Source organism: Diuraphis noxia, unplaced genomic scaffold (assembly GCF_037042655.1).
Source record: "Diuraphis noxia isolate RWA-SAM2 unplaced genomic scaffold, SU_Dnox_SAM2 contig0003, whole genome shotgun sequence".
Lineage (NCBI taxonomy): Eukaryota > Metazoa > Arthropoda > Insecta > Hemiptera > Aphididae > Diuraphis > Diuraphis noxia.
Window position 1 is genome coordinate 47,888,821 of NW_028301713.1, and position 23,571 is coordinate 47,912,391.

The 23,571-nt window shown below is 25.3% G+C and overlaps 1 protein-coding gene across 1 annotated transcript; it reads right to left on the reverse strand.

The window, feature by feature from the left end:
* Positions 1–1,120: 1,120 nt before the first annotated feature.
* Positions 1,121–19,369, reverse strand: LOC107164807 (cytochrome P450 4C1-like). Its single transcript, XM_015512763.2, has 11 exons — positions 19,051–19,369; positions 7,831–7,937; positions 7,549–7,639; positions 7,264–7,452; positions 7,026–7,095; positions 6,822–6,948; positions 6,669–6,735; positions 3,469–3,650; positions 3,225–3,393; positions 2,953–3,132; positions 1,121–2,875 (listed from the first exon to the last, which is right to left on the reverse strand). Exons 1-11 carry the CDS (start codon positions 19,235–19,237, stop codon positions 2,715–2,717), a joined length of 1,530 nt encoding a protein of 509 aa, XP_015368249.1. The 5' UTR covers positions 19,238–19,369; the 3' UTR covers positions 1,121–2,714.
* Between the last annotated feature and the right edge of the window lie 4,202 nt (positions 19,370–23,571).

Sequence of the window (23,571 nt, forward strand, 5' to 3'; positions counted from 1 at the left end):
GGATTTACCCTTTCTTAATCTCCATTAAAGATTTTTAACACAGTCACATAAAAAAGGATTTCTTGCTTTGTAAAAGTAAAACAATTTTTAAAATTCTTACCTAATAATAAATTGCTGATTTCTTATTCATCCATACTAAATTGTATTACATTTAATGTAATTTAATTACAGTTATATAATAGATTTATATTTGCTGGATTAGTAGGTTAATAAATGAACTGTATACGATGCATTCAAACTGATTTCAACTGTGTACCTGTTAATTTAATAACTCTTAGTCTTAGGACATAGGTATCATCATTATTATTATCTTTTTTTTTTTATTAATATTCTAATAAAATTTATTTTGAATTTTCGCAATATTTTACTTATTTTTGGTTTAAAATTTAAATTGTTTTAACTATAATTAATTCAAGTTAATCTATTTTGATTTTTGATTGTATACATTTTAACAAACAAACCAATGATAAACAATTATATAAGAAATATGCTATCTGGTATATTGCAATAATTATTGTACTCATGCATTTTTAATATTATATTTTATTTATCAATATAAAATTATATCAATAATTTAAAAAAAAAAATTTAAAACCCTTAAGATGTTTCATTATAGTATTATACATATATTATTTTAAATAATTATCTCCTTTTATATGATTATTATAATTACGTCTATTAATGCTTCCCAACCTGCGGGCTGTGGCTATATATGATGGGGGGAGGGGCCTTGAAATATTTATTTCATTTAAAATATTTTTGGTTATTTATTTATATTATAACCGTCCTTATGATTAATCTTTGTCGATAAAGTGTTAGATTACTGTTATTAAATAATAATATATTTGTTTGGGGGGGGGGGGGGGGGGTGCCTTATAACAAAAAATGTAGAAAAGCACTGTATTAAGGTAGTAAATAATTTATAAGTTTATTGTGTAGGTATCGTGTATTCATGTGTGACTTAATAATGCTGTTGATGCAGGCACTACACAGAATAAAATTTTGTCACCTGTATTTACCTGTGCTTGTGGAAATAACACTAATAAAATCCCTTCTCCATGATGTTAACAGTTCAAAGAAGGAAAAGGAACATAATATTATTTTATTATATTTTACTTAATTTATAAATATTTAGTTTATTTCTTTATAAATACTTGTATAATTTATTTTTTCTTTATTTTATTCATATAATTGTTTCAATACACAAAGTATTTTTACAATGTTTTTACAATATTATAAAGTTAATTAATTAAGGTTTACAAATAAGTTTACAGATACATTTAAGCTTGATTATGAGTCTGGGTAGTCCTCTTTTTGAGCTTCAACTGCTTCAAGTAAAACATCTTGTGGTAGCCATGGCTTTAGTCTGTGGTTTTTGATTATTTTCCCAATGTTGAAGTGAAGGTGCCTTTCTATTGTTTTTAATTTCAAATTACATTTTTTAAATTGTTCATTGATCCGTGTGGTTAAGTATGGTATTCTAGTGTTGTTGTGCAGTTGTGTGTTTTGCATGTACCATGGGGCTTTAAGAGCTAATTTGAGAAATTTGTTTTGTATCGTTTGGGATGCAGCTGCCCATATTGGGCATGCATGTTATTAATGATCTTATTATTATGAGCTTATTATCTTATTATTAGATGTGAGCATTTAATCTGAATTGTTGAACTGTAATTTATTAGGAGGTACTTATAAGATTTTCAATTGTGTATAGGCTTGGTTTAATTTTTTATTTATATGCATTTTCCATGTTAATTTTTCATCAAGGTAACCTCCGAGATATTTAATTGATTAATCTTTATTATTCCATAAGAAAGGCTGATTATTGATTTTTAATTGAGTTGGATTTGTATATCTCTTTAAAGTAAATATTTTTGCTTGGCTTTGGGTTATGAGCGAGCTTCCAATTTGTAAACCAGTCTGAAATTTGGTCTAAAGAAATTTGTATATGAACTGGGAACTGGAATATTAAGCAATAAATACAAGGTGGGGTCAAGAAATGACTCCATGGAACTTCTGCTTTTATCAAGTGTTCCTTAGAGGTATATTCGTACTTTAAACATGCAATTTGTGATGAATGAGGATATTATATAGATAGGTTGGCATAACTTATTTAAATATACATATAGTTTTTATTTTTTATATAAGCTTCCAGTCAGTGATTAACAGATCAACAATAATTTTAAGTACGCATTTCAAAATGATGTTAAAAAAATACAAATATTAAATTACAAAACCAGCTCCCAATACTAAATTAATATTTTTACTGTAATAGTTATAACAATAATTTACCTAAAAAACAATGATATAATTTGTGTTTTGAATTAAGTATCCTGAGGGCTAGGCAATATCTAAGAAACAAGTATAACTAAATATATTTTTGGATTTTAAATTTTTAACTAGTCTCTTTATATTATGTTTATGACACCCCCACACAGTCTCTACAATTTAATTACATATACAATAAGATAATGATTTGAATAAATATTAGGAATTTTAATAAATTAAATAAAACTTATTAGAATTGTCAAGTATATCTTTTTCACAGCTATCCATTCTTAGATATTATAGGTGTTCAAGATTAGAGTATTTTGTAAAATTCAAACAATCAATAATATATCTTGTATTCTTATTCAACTGTCTGTGCTTAATATGTGTTTTCTAAAAGTTTTTATAATAAATAGAATAATAAAAATACTTAATTATTACAAATAAAATTATTTTATCTTAGTCAGTTTGATATTAGGTAATGATTCTGGTCGCAAAATCAATTGAGTGCTTATTTTAATGTCATCTTGACTTCCTAACGTTTCAATTCTCATCTTTCTAATAACTGTTGATATTACAGTTTTCATTTGATACATAGCAAATTTTTGTCCTAAAAAAAATAATTCATAATATTAAAAAAAAAAAATAATTGCAATATTATTCTATATAAATATCATTAATAATTACCAATACAATTTCTTGGACCAGCACTAAATGGTATGAAGGCATAGGGATGTCTATTTATACTGTTTTCAGGTAAAAATCTATCGGGATCAAATGTCAAAGGGTTTGGAAAATGTTTTTCCTCACGATGCAATAAATATGGTAGTATTACAATGACTGTATCTGGTGGAATTTCATACTCCCCTGGAAGTTTAAGTAAATTATTAGAATAAAGTAATTGATAATTGTGAACATTTTGTCAGCAAAATATATGTATTAATTATTATACAACTTACGTATGTGAAGATGTTGTTTAAGCATTCTGGTAACACTAGGAACACTTGGATATAGTCGTAAAGTCTCCTTTATTACTCGATCTAAATATTTCATAGATTTAAGATCTGCCAAAGTAGCTTCTCTATCACTGTCTTCAAATATTGAATATAATTCTTCCCTTACACGGTCCTACAGAACAGATTAATTTCACACAATGTCAGTAAGAATACATTAGCTAAGCTTGTAGAATATTGACTTATTTACTTGAATATCTTGATTCAATCCCAATTGTATGAAAGCCATTGTAATGGCAGTTGACGATGTGTCATGTCCCTCAAACAGAAAGGTGTCTACTTCTTCTCTGATATCTAAATCTGTCATTTTTTCTGGATTTTGTTTTGATATTCCAATTAGAAGATCAAGAAATGATTGTACTTGTTTTTTCCCTGTAATTCAACTCTCAGATATTAAATTTTATATTTTTATCATACTTTTAACTTTGAGTTGAATATATTAATAATGTATGTTTTAAAATGTATAGGGACAAAAAATCAAATTAAGTAACTCAATTAATGCATTTATGATTAAATTAAAAAATAAATATATTTTTTAAATTTATAGTTGTAACATATCAGTCTAACAAGTTAATCCATAGTGAAATGGAAAACTATTTAGCTATAAACTTATAAATTTTAATTTGTTGCTCGCAGAAAGGTTGTACCTATTTAAAAATAAATTCCATGATTCATAATTTCATCTACAGTCTTATTTTGATTTTTGAATATCAATCAATTTTTCTGTTATAACCCATAACAAATTAGATAGATTTGAATTCAATTATTTATAATATTATATTATAATATTATTGTGTACGGAAAACGATTCTAAGTGAAAACGTTCAGTCAGCCTGAGCCTATATATTAAGTAGATATACTTGCTAAATATATTTTATAATATTGTTGCTATTAAAGTCATTTAGTTTACCAATAATAATACAGAGTATGTTTTACGTAGATTTTTTGGTTGTGGGATGAGCTAAAAACTAAATAACTATTAAACTACTTAAAAAAAAACTTTCATTTAAATTTTCAATCCTTGCAACTGTAAAAATTAAACATTTTATAATAATTGTTAACAACAAAACAATTTACAAATTTTGCCAAAATGCTAACTTCAAACGCTCATAAAATACAATTGTGAATTTATGCTGATTTTTTATTATGAGGGAAAAAAAATTATCTTATCCCAATGGCCAAGTTGCCGAGGGTTGTTTCTTTCATAAAAAAATGAATAAATTATGAGGAATCTTGTAATGAATCAGGTATTAAGTATTTGACCAAGTGAAATTTTTGTACCGACAATAGGTAGACAATTGAAAAAAAAAACCAATAAAAATGGAAAATTCTTATGCCTGTAAATTGATCAAAAAGAGTCAAAATATCTTGAAAATTGTATAATGTATAGAAAATGATTATAATATAAACATTCGGTATAATTATCAAGTATCTATGGTTACTATTGTTATAATATATATATATATTTATTTAGATTCTGAGCAGAGCGACGAATGTATTGATTTTACAATGTTGTGTTTTTATTTTTGTGTCTGTATCTGTGTACACGATCAGTTATCAAACTATTCTTCAATTTTTAACTTCAGTATTTTTTTCAAATTGGAAAGTGATTCTAGTTTATGCATTAAGTATTCCCAGTAGTTTTCAAAAGCACCGAGAAAAACAAAAACAAAAAATTTTTTTTAAAAATAGGAATTTTTATGCAAAATCAATTTTTGAGAAAATCGAATTCTGATAATGGTATAAATTTACAACTTATTACCTAAAAACATGAAATTTTCATTGAATGTTTATGCTGACATTTTCTATACATAATAAAATTTTCAAAATATTTTAAATCTCTTGAAGTTATTTATAGACATATAATATATCTAGATATATTCATTTTTATAAACTTGTATTAAAAAGATACGCAGTAATCAGTATAGTTAAAAGTCATAGCCGCATATTATAATCGCATTATGTGTATCTATGTTACAGAGAATGTTGACGTTTAAGAAATGTTGACAAATCCTTAAAGCGGAAGGAAATTATATCATTTCCTAACGATATCAGGTAAAATTGCCATATATTTTTTTTAGATATTTTACTTTAATCTGTCTAATTTAAATATTACTTTTATCAAACATAATTATTAATTACCCTGCTATTACCCTATAATAATCAAAAAATCGAGTGCTGTCAACATTTTTTTTTTATCATTTTAATTTGTATAATTTAAGCTCTTTTAAATTTTTTTCTGGTAAGACTACACTTTTAATAAAACACTTAAATGTTACGATAAACATGCGATACCCATGCGACAGCCGTGACATTTTCCAATCAACCATTTTATTGATATCAGTCATTTACTTACCTGATATTTTTATAACACGGACAATATTGACAGTTAGTTGCAGTATAATATGGTTTTTACTTTTTAGCATGTCACCGTAGTGAGCTAGTTATTTTTCTAATAGTTATATTGTAAAACCGGTCCACATGACCTACGACATCCACCAATGTTTTCGTGTTAGAAAGTGATGCGTGATAATATTGCCTAATAAAATACGGAAATTATGACAATTCCTAGGCAATGATACCACTTCCTTCCGCTATTAGGAATTGTCATAATTTCTTCGGAATTTTCGTGATTTTCTTAATTTTCAACATTCCCGGTAATATATATATATTTCGTCTTACTGTAATACGGAATTTTAATTAGACATCGTAAAATTCAAATTCGACACATACCTACATAACAGTGACTTACTCAGTCACTTGACACTTTTTGTACGGTTAGTACCTATACATCAGAGCGGCTACTTACTTTCCCTTTATTGATTTTTTATGTATCATAATACATATGGTTGTAAATTTTATTATTATAGATAGTTTAATTATGAATACATAAAAAAAAACCAAGGCACAATTCCAAAAAGGAATCCTATTCCCCTATTATTTTTTATTGTTTCCCAGTCCTTCTCAAGTACGCTATCATTGTGCTGAGACCCATCATTTTATACTACCTAAGTATAATTCAAACATAGATACATAACTAATAACGTAGGTACCTATTTCATTAGTCCTATTAGTTTATACTTATAATCTGACGACTGCGGTGTGAACTTTTTTCTTTGAAGCGACAATTTTAAAAAATAGTACCCAATCACCAAATGTCCCGGTGTTAATGTTGCTATAACCACAACCAAACCCAATTCATTAAAGTACATAAATAATCATTCATAAATTATAAATGATTAGCATAACGGTCCCTTCATAAAAGAGCTATTCATGGCGCTACTGGACTGATGACTGGTGATACTTGATAGACTATAGGTAAATTTAATTTGTAAGATTTTTATCGATTATACTTAAATAGGTAATAAAACAGTAAATATTATAAATTACCAAAACTTAATTCTTCAATTTCTAAACAATTGACGGATTCAAGTTTAGCTCGTTTGTTTTTAATCACCTAAAATTAAAAATATGTAGATATATAAAAATACAATTAATTATTAATTTTTTTCCTTACAATATATTATTTAAATATTTACTCACGTTTTCAGTAAATGTATGTAAAATCTTAAGAGATTTATTAAAATTCCTTCCATTTTGACTTAGATTAAAAATATTTTTATTCCATAGCCAAAATTTACAAACTCGATTAATCGTAATATCAGTTACTCTGAAATTAAAAAAAAAACTTATTGGGAAAGTAAAAACACGATTATTTTCATTTATGGTATAATAAAGCATACATACGTGTCAATTGCTTTAACATATTCTTTAGATTCACCCTCTTGTGATCGCAATTCTGTTCCCATTATTGTGTCTATAACATAATATTATTTAATGGCATATTATGGCATTTAAGTATAATCAATAACAATATTTTAATAATCTATATATAATATATATGATACTCGTCGGTCGTGTTTAGAATTTATTGTATATAGATAGGTATAGCCGGTATTATGTATACAATGAACAATGAACTCACCACACACTAGATCTAATGCACAAAGGGTCATATGATTATAAATAGACACACGTTGATCATTACTTGCCATATTTTCAAGTTTTTTTGCCAAACATTGAGCATGTTTATTAAACGTAGGAACGTACGTTTCCAATATTTTAAAGTGAAATGTATATGTTAACATTTTCCTCCTCGTATGCCATTTTTGATCTATTATATATATATATAGATAAAAATATTCATTAATTAAATACAAACAAGTTATGCACAAGTGTTATGAGCATAAATAATATTTTTTTTAATTACTTCCACTAGTTAAAAGACCTTTATTTAACCAAGGCTTAAGAAATGTATATTCTGGTCCTTTGTTTATATGTTGTGAACTGGATAATAAAACCTGTAAATATTTATGTAAAATTATACAACAATAAACTGACTTTTAGAAATTAAGTTACAACTGACATATTTCGATATTTTTATATTTTCGTAAGTTTCTAATAAAATATATAAGAATATAATAATAATTTATTGTATAATATACAACTTTTAAACATCAATAATTATGAAAATAAATATGTAAATAGATACTTTTATATCGTCTGGATCGTTTAACAAAACGTATGAATGACCCAATACATGAAAATGAACCAATGGTCCATATTGCTTTAAAATACTATCAAAAAACGGCAAAACATCTGAAAAAAAACCTGTATTTTAGTATAAAAACCATTATAATGTTATTCAAGGCCTCAAGGGTGGATTTATTAGTAAGATATATAAGCAGTTGCATGTGTTGAAACCTGTGATATCACACTGTCTAAAATTTTTCGTAGTTAGTTTACCGTGATAACGGTGATAGCGATTGCCGGTATTAGCACAGAATATTCATTAGTATAGGTAAGACATATTTTACTAATTCAGTATGCGTTCATGTATATGAATAAATATATAAATCATCAAAAAAAAAAAAAAAAGCATAGCAAATACAGTCAATGAGGGCATAGCCCCTATGCATCCGAAGCTCAAATGTAAAATACTATAACAAATTTATTGTGAGATAAATTTCTTTTTTATAAGCTATTTAAATCTTTCAATAAAACAAGTAATATCAAATTCATTAATAGTTTTATCAAATAAATATACAATTTAACAACCTCATTGTCATTAGATTTTGAGGAAGTTGTTGATAGTTTTGTAAGACTTAATCAAGATGCACATTTCTTTAAGATTTACGGCTTAATGTTTCTATTACGAGCATCGAGCATGTTACAATATATAACTATTACATATTTAGCTAATAAAAGGAGCATATTCTTTCATTGATAATTGATTAAGTAATAAAAAAATTGTTTTATAAATTTGTAACTGCGTATTATTATTTATTATACAATTATATTATTTGACTTAACATGCACCAGTGATAATTAAAATATTTGTTACGTGTGGGCCAAATATTAAATGCTTTGGGGCGAAACACATTTAAATCAACCAACTAATGTTATATAGGTAATACGTATAAGCCATAACAAAGGTCAAAATATTTGGCATATGAAAAGTATTGGTATGTCTTCATAAATGTATTTTCCTATTTTTATTTTATGTAGGTCTAAACGCCGTGATTATTTTTTATCATTGTAAAATTGATCACCTATATAACCTAAGGATTTTAGTCCTAACTTTCAATCCAAATTATATATTATTATATTTAGATATACTATTTATAACAAATACAAATACTATAGGTCCTATGAAATAATAGAACCTTGAGAATCAGACCAAATTTGTTTGACAACGATTGCTGTGTGAATTAGGTGACTATAGCTAGGTTATTTAATGGTCATGCAGACCATGGAAGTTTTTCCCTACTTTATTGGTAATGTGTGTCCGGTTCAGAGCTTGCGCTTCAAAGAATTATGAATTTCTAGAATAAAATAATTTACGAATTTTCGTGATTTTTACGTATGTTGTCAAAATTAAAATTTGAATGCATGTAAAAAAAAAATGTGGCTATATATTTCTTTTATTTTTCAACTACTATTGCAAAACTATATTATGAGCCTTGTATTAAATTCTCAAATCTTAGAATTAAAAAGAAAAACTTTTATGAATTTCGATCTAAGATAATTTGAACATTGCCGTAATTTTTATGTATTTAGTCAAAATTTGAACTGTAAATGCTTATAAAAAAAATGTGTGACTATATATTTCTTTTATTTTTCAAATGCTATTGTTAAAATATTTTAGGAGCCTTGTATTAAATTTTCAAATCTTAGGTATAAAAGGAAATTTTTTTATGAATTTCTAGGATAAAATAATTTACGAATTTTTGTGATTTTTACGTATGTTGTCAAAATTAAAATTTGAATACAAGTAAAAAAAAAATTGTGGCAATACATTTATTTTATTTTTCAACTGCTATTGTAAAAATATCGATCTAAGATAATTTTAAAATTGCCGTAATTTTTACGTATTAAGTCAATATTTGAACTTCAAATGCTAATAAAAAAAATCGTGCCTATGTATTTTTATAATTTTTTTATCACTTTAAGAATAACTTATGAGGAACTTTGTATTAAATTTTCAAGTATTTTGATAGGGCCATAAAAATTTTATCGACACTTCAAAAAAAAATTTTCAGAAAAATTGAAAATTTCAGTTGTCTATAATAAAATACCTCAAAAAAAGTCAAAATATTTTGAAAAAATCATGTAAAGAAAATGCCAATCTAAATAACTGGTAAAATTTTTCAAGTATCTACGACCTATACTTTTTGAATAATAACAAATATTTAAAATCGTTTCAGGATAAATCGTTATCGTTACGCTATTTCGTAAAAATTTAAAATTCAAATGCACTTAAAATTTTTCCTATAATGTTGCTTCGAGTTTTCTCTATAGCTACTTGAAGGAAAACTTATGGAAAACTTAGTTTTGTATTTTTAATCCTTAATTATAAACGCAAAAAATTTTATGATTTTTCAACTTCAAAATTACTTGCAAATTTTCGCGTTTTCGACAGATTTCGTAAAATTTTGAACTGTAAACGATTATTAAAAAAAATTGTTACTTACGATTTTTAATTTTTTTTAGCTACAATAAGGTCAACTCATAAGGAACCGTGTATTAAATTTTCTAGTTTTTTTGGTTGTCCAACATTTTTTTACCGACACTTTAAAAAAAAATTCTCAAAAAAATTGAAAACTTCAGTGGTCTATAAATAACTCAAAAAAGTCAAACATTTTTGAAAATTAAACTGTATATAGATAACACTAACATAAACATTTGGTGAAAATTTCAAGTATTTACAGTGATTAGTTTTTGAATAACAACCATATAAAAAAATCGATTTTGCGTAAAAATTCCCGTTTTTTTGAAAACTGTTGGAAAATGTTTACTTTTGACCTCTATAATGCACCAAGGATCTTAAATTTTACATCGGAAACCACCCCCAAAGTTTGAAATCGAAGCATTATTTCGACTAGTTATGCTGTACACAGACACAAAAAAAAAAAAAAAAACACATCATTGTAAAATCAATACATTCATCACTTCGTTCAGAATCTAAAAATATTCTACATCATAAGCTTTATTAAAAAATCATCTTAAATTTGATCCGAATACAAATAAACGTGTGTCTATAAGATACAATCTAAATGGTTATTATTCAAAAAGGGTACCTATTGGCTATTGGTCAGAAATTTGTAGACTAAGTCTAATTTATTTCAATTATCTAGAAAATAATATTAAGAGGTATCTTAGATTGAATAATAATATTATTATATTAATATTAACAAATATTTATCAAATGTTTTTATAACTAATTTGTTAATTTAATTACCTAGTTTTTGAACTATTTCATTATTGCTTATTCTTTTTGTCATAATTTGTAATCGTATATGCTGTTTAATCTCTAATGAAATAATCTCATAATAAACTCACTACCTTCCAGGCCCGTGCGCAGGATTTTAGAATGGGGGGTGTTTTGAAAAAAAAAAATGTATAACATAGATACATCAATAATCAGCAAATAGTATTATAACATATTTATATTTATTATTAATTTTGTAAGTACCTATGTTAAATGTGTTTTTTAACAATACCTACTATAAAATACAAATCATTTTTTTATTATTTATTACAAATAAGATTGGAAAATATGATATATAGGTAATAGATCAAAAATGAAAAACACGATTTTTTCGGCCATGGGGGGGGGGGGTTGAACCCCCCCCCCCCTTGCGCACGGGCCTACTACCTTCAACACAAGTTTTGCTTAAATAAGGTAGCTAAACCAACATGTTTGTTCAGTTTACTTGTACTTTCATTTATATTTAATAAATGGTTATATATATGTATAAAATAATTCAATAAATTATAGAAATGTATAAGTAACTACAGTAAAACCACGGACAGTTTATTATATTTCATATAATCAGTGGAAAAATTATCATCAAAAATGTATTCAGTACATTAGGACAACCTAAGATAAATTAATTCAGTACTCAACTATTCAAAGGGTCAACACATTTAGGCTATGCGCACGCCCATACCGATTTTATTTTACAAAATATTGAATATTATTTAAAGTTTAAGTGTTTAAACTACTGTCATAGATAGAATCAATCAATACAATCATCGATAGTCGATGCGTATTTTAAACTATTATTGTTTTCTATCAATTTATTATAAAATAATGACTATTTTTGCTACTGAATTGTGGCTCTGCTACTTACACATTTGTAAATGTGTATTAATATAACAATCAAAACAGCTATTGTTACAACTTATAATTATTTACAGGAAGTATAAACAAACTCAAAATATGTGACTGTAATAATTAAACATAAGGTTCTAATAAATTATAACATCTTTTATATATATAAAAAAAAAATAAATATTTATTTTTAAATAATATTCAAGTAGGTACGCAAGGTCAATATTAAATTATTATTCTTTTATGATCACATTGATTTTCATTGCAAATAATTATTATTTATTTACATACTTAAATGTGAATAACAATTGTATTACAATATAGGTAGTTTGTAGGTATAATATTATAAACATATATGGTTGATATTTAAAAAAAAATATTTTTTAAAGCATCTCTAAAAATATCATACATATTAAATAGCAATCCCAAAGTTAAATTTGAAATATTAATAAGCACATTTTTAAATTAAAATAAAAAATCTAAGTACCTATTTAACGAAAAAAAAACAAATATGTACTTAATAGTATTATTTAAATTTAAAACGTCACTAAAATAAATCCAAGTCTTAAATACTAAAAGAGTATCAATAGAAGACCGTACAAATCGAACAGTTATAGAAACAAATAATTTAATACCAACATTAAAATCAGAGGTTAAAGTGGGAAAAAATTCCAGAGGGGACTTATGTCTCCAGAAAGTTTTAAGCGTTCCATATATAATTTTATGTATAATGTCTAATGTATAAAATCCTAATTTGTTAAAGGGGCCGCTTTTTAACCATCGTCAGAGAAGGGAACTGAGTCCTCCTGCGCCCCCCCCCCCCCCACACACACTTCAACCCCTGATTAAAATTTAAGTTTCTAATAATTTACAAATAGTTTGGGAATTTCTATATTATTTATTACTAAATTGAAATCAAAATATGCTCATCAATTATATTTTATTTATTTTTTTATAATATTATTATAAAATTTTGATTTAAAGATTTAACAATTTAAAATAAAATATAATAAATAAGTATTAAAAAAAATTTTTAATTCTAATTTAAAATTTTTAACTTATATTTATATGTTCATACTATACTCGTAATGTCTAATATAAAAAATTTATAAAAAATCATAGTGTGTTCTGTTTTGTCACCATATTTAATATGCATTGTTCTTAGTAAATACGAATAAAAAAAAATATTATTATTTTCCTGTTACTTAAATATTTATAGAATTAAATTATTTTAATATTTTAATTTTAAATGGATAACTATTTGGGTATAGAATTCTTAAGGAGGCCGTTACACACGCATTTGTTGTCTCCACCTTACAAGTAGGTATAACATACCAAATTTAATAAATTTATGCTCAGTAAATTACGTTTCGCTTGGTTTGAAAATTAGAGGGAATTGACATATTATGAAATTCAAAGAGGGAAAAAAATATCTGTGTACGTATTTGAGTTCTTTACAATATTTCAATAATTTAGCAATCATTGCGTATATTATATACCTAGTGCAAATTAATGTTCATAATTCACTTCTAACTTTATTATCGTATAAAACCTTCATTAGAACATAGAAAACATTAAACATTAAATTTCAGTATGGTCTTTCTCTTATTTTTAAGCCGATGAAGGTAAAGTGAATTACTTAGCGTAAATTTGCCATATTATACACTTTTAAGATGAGACAACAGATGCGTGTGTAGTGCCCTCTTAAAATATTTTATTTGGTGGTAGAAGCAACCGTGATCTTTGATTGTATTTGTATACTGTCTAGGTAATGAAGAAAAATACTGCAGGCTCTCTGTCTACAGACGACGAAATGTATGTTTTTTATGATTTTTATAATTATTGGATACCACTTTAGGTTAAAGTTTTAAGGATAACATTAATTACCAAAATTATGACTTAAAATAACCTGAGGGATCCATCCTCACTACCTAGATGCCATCAGTTATTTTCGATTCTGGGTAAAGCGAAGAATGTATTATAGGTTTCACAACAATGTGTGCGTGTGTTTATTATGTATCTATAACTGACACTATAATATCGGTGAACTAATAAGAAAGACAATCATAAAAATACTCTACCAAAAATTTCTTGCAAAGTAACTTTTGATAGGTTAAACAAAATTGTACCAAAACTATTGCATATAACTTATGGGTAACTATAGGTAAATAAATACTGACGTATACAACAGTAGAAACAGTAGTGTATAATAGCTCAAACATAATATTTTGAAAATTAAGTTACCTGTGTATAATAATGATAAACCTATCATATTATAAATTATTTCATATGTATATTTAAACTTAAAGGATTATTATATAATTGAACGTTTTAGGCTTGTGAAATGAGTATATTATAAAATTCTACTCTTGAGTCTTGACTGAAAAAGGAGAAAGCTTAAAAAAGATTATTATTTCAATATTACTTATATACCTAGTTTTAACACTTATGTGTAATATTTTATGAAAATTGTCTGCTATCAACAATTATTTGTAAAAAAATATATACAAAACTGCAATGTAACCACATCAAATCAAAATTTAAGCAAATGCTTATGAAACAATAAAGTCATATAGTGATAAATAATAATATTATGGAGATATATAACGTTTCTTAGAACATACACGCCTGTAGGTATACGCTGTATATAATACACGAATAGGAGGCACCACGTAGGCAAGTGGTAACATGCAATGACTTACTAAAAGCGCTAAAACTATGGTTGGTACCTACAATAAAAACATTGCATGCCAGTATGCCACTACACATATTAAATTTATAAATTATTATGTATAGGAACAAAAATGTTAACATGAATAAATATTTTATTAAATATTAAATTAAAACCATATTATTAAATAATTGTGATTGGACACAATTAATACTATCGAAAAATGACTGTGGACAGTTTTGTATCATCTATAATAATAACTGAGATCTAGGTAAATAAATTCAAATATTAACCAATAAGGACGATAATATTGGCTCTACGAAAAGTTAACTTATTACTTATATATAGGTAGCTAGGTAGCATGGGAAAGATAAATTAATCTTCGATATTATTAATATTTAAGTAGATATACCTACAAATGGATAAAACAATTAATGTTATGCATTTCCATAAGCTGCACTTACTAAATGGCCTGCTTATAACCTATCAGGCAATAACATAATTTTAAAAACTCGCTCTGCTGTAAGTAAAGTTGATTTCGAGCGTAATGACTTACTAATATCTTATTTAAATTTGACGTTACCTAAATAATTATAGTATAGGCATGAAAAACGATTCTATGGAGAGCGGAGATGATTTTCCTGCCTCCATTTCTGTATGATATTTATAATATTACATACCTATTAAGTAGAAGTAATTTATTTTTATAATAGTGTACCTAATGCACTGAAAAATAAATTTTGTTCCGGAAACAAAATATAATAAATGTGACCACGAAAAGTTGTTAAAATGTTAAGTATAAATTGATACAGTCGATAAAACGATACTAATATATTATAACATATAATATACAGTGTTATGCAAAATGTATTTCCGTATTTTTGCAGTTATTTATTTAATTTATTTCCATTATTTAGAAAAGTACTGTGAACTTTGAGAATTTTTCTAAAAGTTCCATGGTTTAAGAGGAATAGACAAATTCAAAATGCTACAGGAATCCTGCTTTTCCAAGATTGGATAAAAATCTAATTCAAACACTTTTCTCACAAATCTCAATACATCCTATGGCGCCGCAAGATCTTTTTCTATCACACTTAAGTGAAGACGAAGATCATTCTAAAATTAATATTAAAATTACCTATTAACTTATATCAATACGAAAACATCATAACCTAACCTATCACAAACTAATTGTAATTATAATACTTGTAATTTATAATTTGTAATTAGAACGTAAACAAACCTGTAATACCTAATTATCATGCTGAAATATTTTTATTGTAATAAAAAAAAAAAAAAAATACGAATTCAATAATTTTGCTACATACCACATACTCTCTCAAATTTGAAAATTGAAAAATGTTTTCGTTAAAACAAGTGGTTTCTTCTACACAAACGCACTGCACACACACATATATAAATACATCATTATAAAACCAATAAATTCATTGCACCACTAAGAATCTAATCATCTACCACTAAGTATCTTATCATCTACTCACCTAAAATTCAATTTTTCAATATCTATAAAATATAATATATATATTATTTTTCTATACTTCGTACATCCAATGAATACCTAACACCTATATTTAATTTACGTGAAAATATTATAAATTGAGATTATATGCAAGTACATTGTACATATATATGTATATACAAACTACAAACTGATAAAATCATAATCATATATTAGTACCTACTATTTATTTATCTTGAGGTTAATCACAGGTCTAAGACAACAAATTTTGCGAATAATGTATACGTATAAAAAATCATTGTATCATATTATTTTTTTTATATTGATCAAAAGACATCGGCGACAACGGCCATTAGTCGTAAACGTTACATTGATTACATTTTTTTTTTTTATTTATCTTAAATATAATATTTTAAATTAAATTATACAATTCATATTTTCTTAAAAAAATCAAGATTTTGAGTGTGGAGTTTTCATATTATTCTCATATTATTAACTGCAATAATTATGTTTACGTTTTGGTAGTTTCAAGATGTTCGACATTTGTTTGTGTGTTTATCAAACATGAACTTAAAAAGACCTATTTAAACTAGTGTAATAACACAGATTATGTGTTTATAATGTATATCTAACTTTATAAGTTCAGAAATAGTTAAAAACATTTTGTATTATACGTAATAATATAAAGAAAATGAATAAGCAATAAACAACATTTACAAGATAATTATTTTATTAGTTATTAAAATTTAAAATAGCATCAGACACCTGGCACATTATTATATAGGTAACAGCTTACATTTATATTGAAATATGAAATCATTTATTAGTATTTATTAGCTATAATCAAGTAGGCACACATTAAAAACACATTATTATATGCATAAACCTATTATAAAACCATACATTCAATACGTTAAGTACACATCACTGGATTCGGGTCAAGTAATTTGTAGCTAATTATCACACAATTAAAGAGTTTTATTAAAAATATATTATATTTTAACCCTTTCGGAACAATATCTAATGTCTGGTTTACAGTGGATAATGGGTTCCTAATACCGTTATAAATGACATTTTGATCAATAATAAATTATAGGTAGAGGCCTAAAGGCATGTACTATTATATTAATTTATTTATACAAATAAAAATGGAAATATTGAGTTGACCCCATTCAGAGTTCAGAATAAAAAAAAGCGGGAAAGTGGATATCACTCTGCTGTACAGTAGGTTACAAGTGGTTTGTATCATATTATATCATTGTATATGAAAAACAATTCTGAGTGGAGACGGTTTATCTGTCTAGGATATATTATATATTATTATTACTTAATTATTATTAATACTTATTACAATATTTGACTTTCTGGTGTCCATTTTTTTTTTTTTTGATTAAGGTAGACAAACTTATAAGTTATAAGGAATCTTGAATTAAATTTCAAATCTTAGATTTAAAAATAAAAATTTTTATGAATTTCTATCTAAGATAAATTGAAAATTGCCGTAATTTTTACTTATTTAGTAACAATTTAAACTTTAAATGCTTATATAAAAAAAATTGATGTCTATGTATTTTTAATATTTTTCAACTGCTATTGTAACAATGTGTAAGAAACTTTGTATTACATTTTCAAGCTTTTCTACTCAACAAATAAATTTTAATCGATATTTATAGAAAAACTAAAATAGTTAAAAAATTAAAATGTCAGTAAACAGCTGAAACCTAATCAAAATATTTTGAAAATTTAATCAAATAAATAAAATGCCTATATAAATATTCAGTGAAAATTTCAAGTATCTGAGGTCATTTGTTTTAGAGTTACACCAAAATAAGAAAATCGCTAAATAAGAAATCTAGTTAGAATTCAATGTTGTAAAAGTTTAAATTTCAAACGCTCATAAAAACTTAATTTAACTTTCTGGTAGATATTTATTTTATGATAAAGGTTGACAAACTTGTAAGAAATCTTATATTAAATTTTTCATGAATTTCTAGAATAATTTGCGAATTTTCGTGATTTTTACGTATTTTGTCAAAATTCAAACGTTGAATGATTATAAAAAAAAATTGTGACTGTGTATTTCTTTTATTTTTCAACTGCTATTGTAACAATATGATAGGAGCCTTGTATCAAATTTTCAAGCTTTTCTACCCAACAAATACATTTTTATTGATAATAATTTAAAAAAAACTAATAATGATTGAAAATTGCATATGCCTATAAATAGTTCGACTTAAGTCGAAAATTTTTGAAAATTGCACGGTGGATAGAATATACTTATATAAACATTCGGTGAAAATTTCATGTATCTATAGTCATTCGTTTTAAAGTTACATCAAAAACCAAAATCGATTTTATCGAAAATTGATTCTGCGTAAAATTTCCCGTTTTTCCTTTAATTTTTAGTTTGTTTATCCCGATTATTTAAAAATTTGAGCATTTTTTACTCTTGACCCTCCCAAAGTAACTACTAGATTCACTTTCTGATTTAACAGGGTACCTACTGAGGTTGAAAATCGAAGCATTTTTACTGTGCCAAAACGTGATGACAAATACAAAAAAAAACACACATCATGGTAAAATCAAAACAATCCTCGCTTTGCTCAAAATCTAAAAAAATCACGATTAAAAATATAAATAAATGATATGGTTCTATTATGAAGTTTAACGATCAATCGATCAAAAGATATCAAATTATTTTAAATCTAGAAACTATGTTTATAAAAATAAATATACATTATCAGTTTATGAGTAAGGTGTGAATTAAATATGATTGGAACTCTCCCCAGGAAAAAGATTGTGTTCTTCCCTTGACTGATACACTACTATTTTTATTTATCGATATTTTCTATTTAAAACAATTTCAAATAAGTACTTAAAATAAACCATTAACCAACAATAAATTGTAAAAGTAACCTTACAATATATTTTGAAAGAAACCAACCTTTGGGTTTAAGCGTAGATAGCTTATGAGTCAGTCTTAAATGAGTCAAATATCCTTGTGGCATGGATGGTAATTTTGCGCACATGCGGTAATGTTCCTTGGATCTCCGAGTATAGAAACACTTCGAAAATATCAAAATTAAAATTATAAAAATTAAAAATGAACTTAGTAGCAAAAAAATTGTCATGATGAAAAATGATGAAGGTAACAATAAAACATAAAACGATAAATATTTAAAATGAAATAGGTTAAAGGACTATAAAGGTAGAGCACTGCTAGGTAGGCAATACGTACAATAATGGACCGAGAGAGTTAAAGTAATTGAAATGGATAACGAATACTTCTTTAAATTATTATTATTATAAGGAATTGTTATTAGTGGTGGGGATTATTAATTCATTATGGAAACAAACATTGGGAAAATATAATATAACCATACCGTCACCATGCGCAGTGTTGTATTGGTAGCTGGTATGTCATACAGTTGTAAGTACTGCACACCCCACTAATTTGGATAATCAGTATATAAATATTCCAAACATAGAATGGATAATAAAGTATTTTGTTTGGAATAATATCACATTTTTATAGATGATAGATTCAATGCAAATGTTTAAATTACAATAATATACACATGACCGTGAAGTCATTAAGATGGTCAATTTTTTTAAATAGTTATACTTTCCAAATATTTAAAGAATAGTTCGATGTTGAACAGGAAATCATGGAGCTTAGCCACATATCAAATACGATTGTTAAATCCAAAAATCACATACTTTTTAATGGATTAATAATTATTTTTTTTTTTTAATAATAATATGTTTTTAAATTTAAAATGCATTGTTTATATTATTAGTAAATATTTACTTAATTCAAATTAATACTATAAATATTAATAGGTATCAATTTCAATATGAAACAAAAATATAAATCTATCGACAAGTTTGTTTATTATTTTAAATAATTAAATAATTTTATTTGCTTGTTAAAATATCAATTTTATATTCCCTGTAAACAAGAGTTGTTTTAAGTCGTAATAATATCACAATATTAAAAAAAAATGAGTGCTTCTTACAAACTGTTTGGTAAACTTGGTAAAAGTTTTTAATGTTCATAACAAATAGAAGTAGATTAAAAGGAAACATAAAAAAAAATTTAGGAAAAACGGAATTTTTACTCAAAATCAGTTTTTGAGAAAATGAATTTTAGATATGGTGTAACTCTAAAAGAAAAATACCGTAGATATATGAAATCTACACACAATTTTTATACTGTCATTTTTATATATACTTGATCAAGTTTTCAAATTTTTATAAGTTTTTTATAGACCTTTGAAATTTTCAGATTTTTTCTATACCTATATGTTAATAAAATTTGTATTCATTTGGTAAAAAGGTTCAAAATTTGGTACAAGGTTCCTTAAATTTTTTACAATGGTAGAAAAAATGGTAAAAAAATATTAAAAATACATAGTCATAATTATCTTTAATACGCATTTAAAGTTCGAATTTTGATAAAATACATACAAATTTAGAAATAAAATAAAATGTATTTTTATAAATCTAAGGTTAGAAAATTCAATACAAAACCTTTCACAAGTTCGACCACTTTTATCAAATGAAAAATTCTACCGGGAGTCCGGAAAGTCAAATTAAATTTTATGAGCATTTGAATTTAAAATTTTAACAATATAGAATCGATTTATCTCGTTATATATTTATATATTCTTAATTTGTTGTTATTCAAAAACTAATAACTGTAAACACTTGAAATTCACATCATATATGTTTATTTTATCAATTCTTATATTTTATAAAAAAATTAACTCTTATTAAGTTATTTGTAGACATTTGAAAAGTTTATTGTTTTTAGTTTTTTATTCTATAAATGTTAATTAAATTAAATTTTTTGAGTCAAAAAGTTTAAAAATTTTAATACAAGGTTGGTGTAATACCAGTTGAAAAATATTAAAAATAAATGGGCACTTTGTTTTAAAACCGTTTAAAGTTCAAGTGATTACAACATTAATTGAATTGAAAATTTACAAATTATTTAGTTAAAATAATATCCTAGACTGGCAAACCGTCTACGCTCAGAATCGTTTTTGTATATAATGATATTATATCATTGAGTTCAAATTTAATACCACCCATTACAGTAACTCACATGTAACCTATATTGTACAGTAGAGTGACATCCATTTATACCCGCTTTGTACATATAATTTAATATACTGAATATATTTTTAGGTAGTTACCTATTTCATAATCATATATTATAAGAGTACTCTTTTCTAAACGCACAAAGACAAAGCCGGTAATAGGCGACATCGTAAACTTAATATTGACCTGTTATAGTGTTTATACCATATTAAAAAAAGTAAGTGTTTATTTTTATTGTTTTAAATATGAATTCTTACAAAGAATTTGAGATTGGTTTTGATAAACTAAAAGATGCGGTATAATAAATTATATACAATCATTGTGTACGTAAAATGATTCTTGATTACTACGTACAGTAAGTACCTAGCTTATAATACTATAACTATATATTATTGGGACTCCGAAATAACTTTTAAATTTAGATATTAGACACTTATCGTTTTTGAGTTTTAAATATAAGATTCTTGTTCAATTTGTTTAAAACCCTGAACTCCCCCTCTAGTTATGACCTTGCCCATGAATAATATTTTTAAATTTGTCACAACAAAATAACTAAAATCATTATAATTAGTTTGAATATTTAATTTTTTTTAATTTTGAATTCAAAATATATATTTGAAAAAAAAAAGTTTATGTAGTTCTTAGATTTATAACTCATTAGAAATATTATATCAAATATTCAAGCTTTTTGGTCAGAAAATCTTTATTAATATATGTATATTATTTGACTGATTTTAGAAGTAGATATTTTTTTATTTTTTTTTACTAAACGAAATATACCCTCGGCGACATAGGCCTAGAATTAGATATTGTAGTGTTGGTAATTGGTAGACGGTAGTATCCAGTAATTTTAATAATATATTTATAGATTCATTGTACAGTAAAAAATATTATAATTGACGTACATTTCGCCAGCCCCCCCCCCCCAACCAGTATGATTTTTGAATTTTTTTTTGCTAAACTTTATTGTGCTATTAGTGTGAATTTGTGTGACTAATTTCAGAATTTGTGCGATACTGGTTTAACCGTAAATTAATAAAGAACATTTCTCCAGCTCCCCTTATATATTTTTGTACTAACACTAAAGTTTAGCAAAAAAAAAAATTCTAAAATCATACTTGGGGGGGCTGGCGAAATGTACGTTTATAATTGTATTAAAGTTTTAAATCCTACAAGTATTATACCAGGTGATTCTTTTATCATTGATAAAAAACAAAATAAATAAACACTCATTATTTCAAAAATTAGTTTCAAGTAGTTCAAAAACCAACGTTTTTATAAAAAAAAATTATTTTAAAATATTTTTTATCCTTATCATTTTTTAAGTGTTTTACTTTTTTGAATGACAACATAGAGTTTTAATTTCACATTCTAAAGCAGAATATTTTTCTAAGTATTTTGATTCATAAAAATCGAATTTAGGACGAGTAGTTTATGAGTTATAAGTATTTAAAGTTTAGACAAGCGGATCGAGTAGTGGACAAACATTTTGCTGGGTAAACTTCGTAATTATTACGAATTAATTTAGTCGACCCCAAAAATATTTTATTACCACCGTTACACATAAAACTGGGTCTAATGAAACGATTTGTAAAAGCATTAGATAAAAATAAAAATTGTTTTCAATATTTATCCAAAAAATGTCCACAACTTTCCGAAGCTAAGCTCAAAGCGGGTATTTTTGTAGGCCTACAAATAAGAACATTATGCAAAGACAATGCATTTTTAAATTCGATGACAACTATTGAAAAAAAATGCTTGTATTTCATTTAAGGATGTAATTAACAATTTTTTTGGAAAAATTAAAAGTGAAAATTACGAAACCATAGTAAACTCTATGTTAGAAAACTATCGTATAACATGAGTATCAAAATGCATTTTCTATATTCACATTTGGACAAATTCCCGGAAAATTTGGGAGACGTTAGCGAGGAACAAGGCGAAAGATTTCACCAGGATATAAAATAAATGGAGAGACGCTACCAAGGGCGTTGGAGTGTTATCATGATGGCTGACTATTGTTGGATGTTGCAACGTGAAACTCACTATGTATATAAAAGAAAATCGACTAAACGAAGTTTTTTTTCAAAGAGGCAAAGATATTCTTCAAATACGAAGTAATATTAATGTAAAAATTGTATTAGTTGTTTAAAATAGTTATGTAAATAGGTAATCTTTATTATTTTCAATTTAAATTTTTTTTGTAAATATTATGCTTTATTTCATTCGTAATTTGTAAAAAACTGTGACGTGGTTTGACCAAATAGTTAATATATTAAATTTGGTGTACATATTTTAAATAAAACCAGTGATTAGAAACAGGACAGCTTTTGAAAATATTTTTTTTGTAGACCTGTAC